Genomic DNA, 10,561 nt, shown 5'->3' with positions numbered 1-10,561 from the left:
ACCTAAAGTATAAAGTAATTTTCTTCTTCTTTCTTTTTTCTCTTCCAACTTTAAGATAAGTCAAGGGTGAATTTATGCAACAGAAAATGTAACCAGTACATATATCAATGGAATTCACTTGAACTACCTATAATTCTAAAAATAATTTTTCACTTATAAATAGAGGTAAGATTACATAGACTTGGGCAAAAAGACCTGATATCAATGCAAGACAAGCAATATTGATAACCCAGACAAGAGAAGACAATCATGCATTCTTTTTAAACAAGGTAATGATATAATTTCCTATCACCTTTATCCCTCTCTAAAGCTTCCACTTAAGAAGGGACTCTATTCGTTTTTTGATAGCAACAGGGCTAGGTAGAAACCATGATTGTAATTGTTTTGTGACCTCAACAACAATATTATTATGATCGAGCACACACCTCACTTTCATGATCCTTATTATTGCTGCTTTAATCTGCGGTTTCCTATCTTCCTCAACTTTCAACCAAATTTCTTGATTTTTAAGTTCAGACTCCCTTTGTGCAACTACAATGCCTATCTTGACCTTGAAGAATTTGCTTGTAAACCTGTCATTGAAAAGAAAGGTATTAGTGTCTACTATGTCCTTACTCATAGGCTCTTTCCGTAGCACCTTTTTTCCCTTAGCACAGGCAAAGGAATGCAAGCACCTCTTTAAGTCTAAGGCCAGTATCTCTGTGTCTTGCTCAATCTGCTTATAGCTTGGTCGATCAACAATATTGAAAAGCATAAAGACACACATCTGGTATGAGGAAACATTTAGTTCATGCTTCTAACCCTCACCAAAGCTTACCTTCAAATCAGTGATGCCTATGTTTGCTTGCCAACACAATCTCTACCCATTATGGGTCCCAAGGTAATAGTTATAAAACTTCTCACATATGCCCAGAATTCCTACAAGAAGGTTGCACGTAGTAATTGGTTGAGTTGGCCAAGATTCTATAGTGAAGACCTGAACAGAAAGTGTGAGGCTATCCCTTATGCCTGAACCATGACTTGCATAGAAACCTTGCATTGTATCTTGTGATGTCTTCATATCTGTGAACATGCCCTCCAATTTTGAAGTAAATTGACACCCACACTCTGTTTTAAGCTTAACAATCAAACTTCTTTCTGCATAATCAACAATAGTCTTCCCTAATAGAAGCCTTTTGGCTAAGTGTTGCTTGTAATACTTATCAAAATCATCTTTCTCTTAAAGGTAATGGAAGAGAATTGTCACCTTGTCAAGTACAATCTCCACATCCTCTTCAATAACCTCCTTCAAACCTTTTTGAAGCTTGTCATCCATAAACAAATAAATGAATTCTAGAGACCAAAAATTCAAATTGATGAAATTTTCAAATGAGGAATGTAATGCATTTTGAAAAGTCTTGTCATTACTAAATGCTAAAGTGATAATCTTGTCATATTTATCCTTTAAATCCAACAGAAACTGCACATAATCTACAGGATCCTTTAGCCTTTCTAGATTAGTAACAAGCTACTTATTAGTATCACATATGTATGAAGTCATAACATCTCTAATTAAAGTAGGCCCATGAGGTACCCGATGAACCAAGCGGTACATCCTTTTTAGGTCCTTATATTTGTCATCAACAATTACATTAACCAATCTTGAATTCTCCATTTGGACAAGCCTGTGCATATGACTTTCAATCATCTCCTTTTCCACACATCTGTTATTTTGACTTCATTTTTAGTGTCCAAATAATGTGAGACGCTCTCTATTTCTTTATTTAGACGTCTTTCAGCTTTCTTCGAATACTCCCCCCAATCACAAGACTCTATGAACTCTTGAGGCTCAAAATAGTAAAAATTAGTTGAAACCTCAAAAAATGCTTCTCAAAGTCATCTTGGTAAAGAAAAAGACCTAGATCCATTAGCATCTTTTTAATACTTCTCAATAAACCCTTATCTATGACTTCACCACTCCTCTCTCTTCGTACATTTTCAATAAGTGTATCTTGAAGCCTAGACTAGATTTTTTTGGAATGGATCACAACTCCCTCCATAAATTTAACCCAAGCCCATGAACTAATATTCTATGGGTGTTTGGGATGAAAGTCCTATCCATGTAGATCAATACGTCTCAGATAATTTGCAATGCCTTGTTATGCTCTACCCATTTTCTATTTAGTTCTTCCAAAAATAATTCTCCCTGAGCAACCTTAATTGAATGACATATCTCATTTAGATGAGAAGTATAGTTGTGACAAGTCCAGAGGATAGTGTTTCCCCAAATTTGTGCAGTACCATATTGTAAGCATTCCTGATTTTCCATCAATGCTTAGATATAAGAATCATGAAATTTTTAAATGTCAAAGACACAGTATATGGCAGCCTTCAAAGTAGTTAAAAACGAGTAGCAAATTGCAATACTTCACCACTTAAGACACATGATATAGTCCATCATCACAAAAACTTTAGTTTCAATTACATAAGGTTGAAGCAAACTAATGAAGCACATCACATAAATAGCTAAAACCTGTGCATATGTCAGAACCTTTTTACATGTGTTACTAAAAGTATAAGAGATGACAGTTTCCAAGAATTAAAGATCTAAAATGTAGATTTCTAAACATGAGAAAAATGATAGCAAAACTTCTCACAAGGTTCTTACCGCGAGTAGATTACCACTAAAATTGGGGGATTAAACAAAACATCTAACGTTGCATAGTAGAATAATAAAAAATGAAAATCAAGAAAGACCCAAGTGGAGGCAAAAGTGAAGGGAAAGAGAAGGAAAAAATGTGCACTATCTATTTATATGGCTTTTTTCGAAGAACCAATTATGGAATCTGTATCAGCCAGTTAGTTGGCCATCCTCAAAACAACTTATGTAGCTCTCAAACTCAAAATTGGTTTAGTAGGGTCATAAGCCTCCAACTTCTGATTGTTTAAGTCACACAATACCATTAATAGCAACGCTTTCGACACCATTTTTAAATTTTATTTTTCAAAAAAGTAAGCCAACTTCAAAATAAAAACCAAACTACTTATCTTACCGCCTATAAATCATCACCCTAATTAGTACTTGCAAACCGCTTATAGCATATTTCAATCGTTACACAATTCAACCAATTAAAGAAGCAAGAAACAAGAACAATCATTTTGAAATAGCACTAGAGCCTTAATTCTCAAAACACAATACACTAAGAAACTTAACAAATTCAGTTTCTTCGCAATTCATGATAGCCTAATATGTGGATTACTAAACTTACCTTCTTCCTCAAAAGTTGCTAGAAAAAAAAACATATTTGATAAAGAAATAACCAACTAATTAAAATGAAAAACCTAGTCAGTGTTTCTAATTATAATTAAAACCCCCAAAAGGTTACAAAATTCAACTAAATTTCAGCACACAATCAAACTACTTACCAAAGAAAAAGCAAATATATAAAACAAAATCACATAAAAAATTCTAAAAGAAAAGGAAAGAAAAAAAAACTAACCTGTAAAGCTCTTCAAAACTAAGTCCACTAGCATTATGATTATAAATTTCATGAAATGCATGTTTCAGAACTTTTCACATCTTGTTTGCGTATTTCAAATCAACCACCACCCTATGCTTAAAAGCCTCTATTTGAAACGTTCTTTTCTTCAAAGCACTTATTTTTTTTCCTCCTCTCTTTTTTGTTCTAAAAACTAAAAATTAGACTTTAGAATAAAAAACTCGCTTCGAGTTGGACCTAATTAACATTTTCAAACACATAATTTGACATGAACGCTAAGATTTTGACCTGAATTGAAATAAGGTAAAAAAACATGGAGAATGGGTTTGTATTTAGGAATTGAATTTATGGGTTTTTTAAGCTAAAAGTTTATTAAAGATGGGATTTGTTTGGGTTTTTTGAATTGAAAGGTTTGATTAAATGAAATTGAAGAGCTAAGAAATGTTACTTAGCTTACTTGTGCTTGTGCTTTACTTCTTTCCTTCTTCTTTTCTCTATTTTTGGTGTTTTGGTATTACGTTTACTTAATTGCTTCTTTTGCCCAAAAAGTTGGAAAGAAATCCTTACAAGAATAAGTTACCATATTTTTTCTAAGAGTTGTACATTTACTCCTATATCTCCTTTTAATTTCCAACCTTAATAAGGAAAATATTCCATTTTTATTATTTGCAATATACGTTAGGAGGAAGGTAAAATTTTACATGAAATTTTATATAATTATGCAATAAGAATATAGAAAAATAAAGATTATTATTTATTCAATATTAAGGCAAAAAGAATTGACTTTTTTTCTAAAGGAAAATAATGGAATTCTAACCTTTTCCCCTGTATTTTAATGAACTATTGAAATGAAAATAGAAAGACCAAAGAAGGACATTTAGACATTAAGCCATGGTTATGTAGTTTTAATAAATTAGTCACAATTGGATAAGACTTTAAATCCAATCCCAATCCACTTTGGCAGAGCCGCAGTCTAGTTAGTAACAATTGGTCTTTAAATCATCTTGTCTTGAATTTCAATCTAGACTTAATTTCTTTTTCTCCCTAAAATATTAGTCTTTCACCCTTCACATTGAAAGTGGTTCATATTCAAAGCTTCATCAGTTCAAAAATTTATTCAAAGTTTCTTGCATGCATATATCAACACAACAAAATGATCAATCTCGATATCTTTCTATTCATTGGTTGTCTTTCATTTCTTTTCTGTGTTTTGATTTTTCACTTTTATGCTTGATTCTTAAGGGTTTTTTTTTTTCATTTTTCATTTTTTTTATCATTCTAGAATTTTTTTTTTTTTTTTGGTTTTCTTGTTTTTTAATTTTGTGTGTGAACTTAATGGGCTTTAGGATTTGAAAGCCTAAAAAGCACTACTTATAATTGTGCTTGGACTATCTTTGGGCTCCCACAGCACAAAGGGTTCCATTTAAATTAAGCTCAAATCCAATAGCAAATAAAATCCAAAATAAAATAAAAATGACAACAAAAGTTAATTTTGACTTAAATCGACCTAAGCAACATATGGTGTCTATAACATACATTTTGATTTTTATGGAATAATTAAATAAAAAAATTCTAATAACATTTGATCATTTTAATTTTGTTTATATATGTTTTAAATGAATATTTGGAAGTATATAACATTTTTCCAAGCCGTATATTAAATCTCAAGATATATTAATATTTAGGAAAAAATTTTCTAAAAATTCAACAATATTTTCGACCAATTTTCTGTAAAATTTTGACCACTTTTCAATGGAATACCAACGAAATTTCATTAGTAGAAACAAATTTCATGGACTTTTACCAACCAAATATATATTTTATCAACAAATTTTGCACCAAAATTTTAACTATTTTTTAATGATATTTTTGACAAATTTAAATCAAAATTAACAATTTATTTTAATATGATCAACTTTTACTAATAAAATAGTGTAATTTTCTATCAAATTTTTAACCATTATTAGTTGATATTTTTTCGAATGATTTATTTAATATTTTAATGAAAATTTTTTGCATTATTGGCAAAAATTTTCATCAATAAATGTAGATTCGATACCAATGAAGTTCTCATTATTTTGAACTAAATTGTATTACAAATTAAACCATTTCTTAAGCAAATTGTTCAACAAAAAACTATATTTTGAAAGAATATTTCATGGAAGAGGTTTTTCATTTGTAGTGTCAAGTAGGCTTTCATTTCAATTGAAGGTGGGTGGAGCTTGGTGAGTAAAGTTGCTTAAGACCATATTTTTAGATTAATGACTTCTGGGTTTAAGAGGTTTGTCAAATCATAATAGCTATGATACCATATTGTGACATTAACAAAAGATTGTAGAAGTTATTTGGTCATTAACGAAGAAGAGTACATGTAATAAAAGTTGAAAAAAATAGAATAAGATGGCTACTAATTTCACTGACCTTCATTAATTCAAATTACACTTGTTATAAAGTACAAAATAAGAGCTAAACACATCATTTCACTTTTGTATTACACTAACCAAATACAAAAAGTAAACATCAAATCCCTGCAAGTATTGGTTGCATGCTTTGACAATGACATAACAACATACAAGCTTCTAATTCAATACAAAATAATCTATAGACATAGAACTTGCATGTGCATCAAATGTGCTATAGTCTTCCATGTAAGTCTCAATTTTAATATCATCAATGAATTAACTTACATGTCTTTTTTTCAAAAAGTGAAGAAAATATCTAAGGTAATACAAAATGTAAAATGCATGATCTTTTTCATGATCTCATACAATCAATCATAAGACGTAAGTGCTATGTGATTAAACTAAGTTGAATGTCAATCATCCCAAAAACTACTCATCACTTGTTTGTTAATGACCACTCATCAAAAAATGTTAGTTTAAAGGCAAACAAACTATCCAAGGTTCATGCATTACGCGTTAAGATTTATAGGTAAATAGAAGTACTTAAGAGTATTCGATCTTAAATATTATTGAGTAGAGAAAGTCTCAGTTGACAAATTCAGACATTTAAGGCATTTAAACCTTTTTGGTAATTATATAAAAATATAATCAACAATCACTGAATCTAAGATTTCTATGAGCTTTGCAAATTAATTACCTAAAGATACAAAGCACAGGAAAAGTCTTTTATATATAAATTGTAATTAATTTAATTGTATGCCCTGTAGGCTTGGGTCTCTAATGAATTTCACGTTTCTTACTTAAGTTGTTAATTTTACTAGATGGAATATTGCAAAATGATAAGCATCTTGAACAGTTAAGAATAGGTTCAAGAAGTTTCAACTGTTGTCCTATTATATTTATTTAATCATTTTAACATCTTCTTCCTGTTGCATCCATAATCTTAGTGCAACAATACAATAATTGAAAGCTTTCAATTTTATAACATTATTTTAGCAATTAATTTTTCATTTATTGGATTTAGAGATGTCAATGGATAAGATATCTGTTAATTTTATGATACTCGAACTCAAACTTGATTAATAAAGTAGGTATCTGAACCTTGTAATTATTCGAATATTTTTTAAATTTATTACCCTAACATGAACCCTAATACATACTCACTACCCAATAATTACCTAAACTCATTTAAAAACCCAATTATGTAAAAAAATTATAGAAATGCTCTTCATGGGTAGTTGATTACTCAAACCCGAATCCATACTTGTATCTATATGCAATAATATTTTTATCCATATTCCATATAATTCACTAATAATTAAATTTATAAAAGCACACAGATAATAAAATATAAATTTAAATAATCAAAAACAAATATCTCAAATGTCAACTTAAGTAACTAAAAGCAAATATCCAAACAACAACTTAAATAACACTACAAGTTTAATTAACTATATGGGTTTGTCTTTAATTATATGAAATTTTAAAAAATAGATTCTTAAACTATTCTAATCTCATTACTTCTTTTTAAGGATATATTTTATAAGTTTATATAAACAAAGATATATATATTATAATTAACAATTTTATAAGTTATAATTTTTGTAACGGTAATACAAAATAGAAAGTAAATATGTTTATACTTAAAGTATATATATTAAAATATATATAATAATAATTACATTCTTTATAAATTAACACAATATATAAAATATATATTAAAAGATATTACAAGTGAATTAATAATTATAATTTTATAAATTAATTTAATTAATAATATAAATTTATCTTTAATTACATAAAATTAAAAAATATATATAATCAGATTCAAGTATCGAGTACTTAAAAGGTGGTATCCGAACTTGATAAAATAGTGAAATTACTATCTAAATCTAATTATAAAATACCATAATCTTCTATAATTAGATCAAATACCTACAGTTATTGTGTAATAGAGTACCTATTGTCTAGTTTTAATTGGATTTATTTTCCTTCTATTTAATCTCTCCGTTGTTGAATCACAAAGGACAAAACAAAGATTGGACTTTTGGTCTAAAGAAAAAGCTTTCTTTTTGTTTTTACTTTCTGTCCTTTCCTATATTTCTTAGCTCCAATATGTTAAAGACCCAATAGGCCCAATCAACCTTTCAGGAGCCCATTAAAAACGAAGAGGAAATGTTAGGGTTTAGGGTTTCCTATATAAAGTGATCACACCTCCTTCTTCATCCCCAGTTCCGCTTCTTCCTTCTCCACCCTTTTCATTTAGCTACGAGAAGCCAACGACGCTATGGTTCACGTCAGTTTCTATCGCAACTGTAAGGTTTTTTTTTTTCCAATCTTTAGTTTCAACAGAATGTGTAGACAAAGATTTTGTTTTTCTCAATTTTTTTCGTTTTTAATTGTTTATTGTTTTTGGTTCTCTCGAATGGGTACTTTGTTTGGCTGCTACAATATTTTTATTTTCATTTTTAGCCAATCGTGTAGCTGGGTTTATTTTGTTTAATATAGTTAAGAATGTTAGAAATTATCTTTAGCTTTGATTTTGCTGTATTTTTAGTTATTAGTGGCTTTGATCTATTTGTTACTTGTTGATTTACTTAATTGGGACGATATTTGGTAAATCAGAGAGCATTAGGCTTAACCTTTTGAAAGATTCCAACTTTGAGGCCCGGGGTTTAAATCTCGGAGATGGCTTGGTGGGAGAGTGTTCCTTTCAGTTTAGTCGCTCACATAGACACATGCACCAAAAAAATAGTATAATTGGTTGATTAGTATCATGGTAGTAGTGAATCCTGATTGATAAAAATACTTGTTTAGTTTTATGGGTTTTTGCCTCTTTGTTGAGTTGGCTGCTAAAATCAAAAGAATCAAGCTGTGTAATTGTTTTATACTCATTTCAGGTTAGGTTACTGGTCTCTGACTTCCCAACTATTTGAAGTAGAGTAATAGTGCATTATTATTATTGGTTATTTATTGGTGAAATTAATGTGTGGGTGTAGATGGGAAGACCTTTAAGAAGCCAAGGCGTCCATATGAGAAGGAGCGTTTGGATGCTGAGTTGAGGCTTGTAGGAGAGTATGGGCTCCGATGTAAGAGGGAGTTGTGGAGGGTTCAGTATGCATTGAGCCGTATCCGAAATGCAGCAAGGGATCTTCTCACTCTTGATGAGAAGAACCCTCGTCGTATTTTTGAAGGTGAAGCACTTCTTCGTAGGATGAATAGGCATGGACTTTTGGATGAGAGCCAGAACAAGCTCGATTATGTCTTGGCTTTGACTGTTGAGAACTTCCTTGAACGCCGCTTGCAAACACTTGTGTTCAAGGCTGGTATGGCCAAGTCAATTCACCATGCTCGTGTGCTGATTAGGCAAAGGCATATCAGGTACAGACACTCTATTTCCTGCCTTAAAGAACCCTGGTTTGTATTATTTTGATTTGCAGTTCATCTCAAATATTATTGATCTGGTTATAAACCAGAGTATTGTGTTATGTAGCTAAATTGGAGTTGGTAGCATTATGTGGTTGGTTACAGAGTTTATGTTTGATCATTAGATCGTTCATTGAAGCTGCTGTCATATTTTACTGCTTGATTTATATCTGTTAATTGTTATGTTTCATTCCATTGTTGTTACTTTCTATATGTGTCAGCTATCCCTTGAATGAATGTGCATAGCTATTTGTTTAAAAGTATGTTTGTCAGGCTTTTTCACTTACAAACTCCTTCCCTCTGCTCTAACACTAATGTGATTTATGTGATTGACTTTTAGAGGTAGATATGCAATAATTGTTGCTACATCAAATCTCTAGACTGAATGTTGATTGGTGTTTTTTATGGTAATTGTTGATCCTTGTGTCCTTGGGTCTTTGTATTGGCAGAAGGATGCCACTTTGGCTTCTTGCTTGCAAATTGTGAATAGTTGCCCCATGTTTTTGCATGTTCTTTCATGCAATGTCTTGTTTGAGCTGTTTCATATTTCTAGCCTACTTGAATATATCTGTAAGCATATTCTTTCATTGCCTGAAAGATGTTATAAATGCCTTTAAATGTTGTATCCTGATGTTTCTTGTTTCCTTGATAGGGTTGGGAGGCAGGTGGTCAACATCCCATCTTTCATGGTGAGGGTGGACTCTCAAAAGCATATTGACTTCTCTCTCACAAGTCCATTCGGAGGTGGTCGCCCTGGAAGAGTGAAGAGAAGGAACCAGAGGGCAGCTGCCAAGAAGGCTGCTGGTGGAGATGGTGACGAAGAGGAAGATGAATAAACCTTAGGCTAATACCATCATTAGGAACGATAAAAGGTCATATGTTTGAAACTCGCTCCATTGTTAGACATGGTTTGATTTTTATTTGCAGTCCTTTGTTGTAGTGGATCTTGGTATACGTTTTGCATTTACTATTCTGTTTTTGCCGGATTTGAACCTAATTGAGTAATTGTGTTGTTTTAAGATTAAAAGATTTTAATTTTGACCATATGTACTAGCTTAGCTCCATTTTGATAAATGTTGGTATATAGCTTACCCAAAATCGTAATCAGGTGGCTATCTGAGGCTTGTTGTATATCGGGATAAATTAAGAATTCATGGCATCTTAGCACTACCAAATTTGGGTGACATAATTGTCATGTAATGAATAGCATTAAGGATTTTTGTAATCTTTTAATCTGGTTTGTGGGATGAAATA

The 10,561-nt window shown here is 31.0% G+C and overlaps 1 protein-coding gene and 1 pseudogene across 1 annotated transcript; one reads left to right on the top strand and one right to left on the bottom strand.

The window, feature by feature from the left end:
- Positions 1 to 260: 260 nt before the first annotated feature.
- On the bottom strand, positions 261 to 8,143 carry LOC110426815 (cullin-3A pseudogene; annotated as a pseudogene).
- Positions 8,041 to 10,351, top strand: LOC110426660 (small ribosomal subunit protein uS4y-like). Its single transcript, XM_021441936.2, has 3 exons — positions 8,041 to 8,196; positions 8,881 to 9,262; positions 9,960 to 10,351. The coding sequence occupies exons 1-3, from the start codon at positions 8,169 to 8,171 to the stop codon at positions 10,141 to 10,143; spliced, it is 594 nt and encodes a 197-aa protein (XP_021297611.1). The 5' UTR covers positions 8,041 to 8,168; the 3' UTR covers positions 10,144 to 10,351.
- Positions 10,352 to 10,561: the final 210 nt, after the last annotated feature.

The sequence above is a fragment of the Theobroma umbraticum genome, unplaced genomic scaffold (assembly GCF_002168275.2).
Source record: "Theobroma umbraticum cultivar Fairchild unplaced genomic scaffold, ASM216827v3 scaffold_12.0, whole genome shotgun sequence".
Taxonomy (NCBI): domain Eukaryota; kingdom Viridiplantae; phylum Streptophyta; class Magnoliopsida; order Malvales; family Malvaceae; genus Theobroma; species Theobroma umbraticum.
The sequence above is the reverse complement of the archived record's forward strand: the minus strand, read 5'-3'. Positions and strand labels throughout refer to the sequence as shown.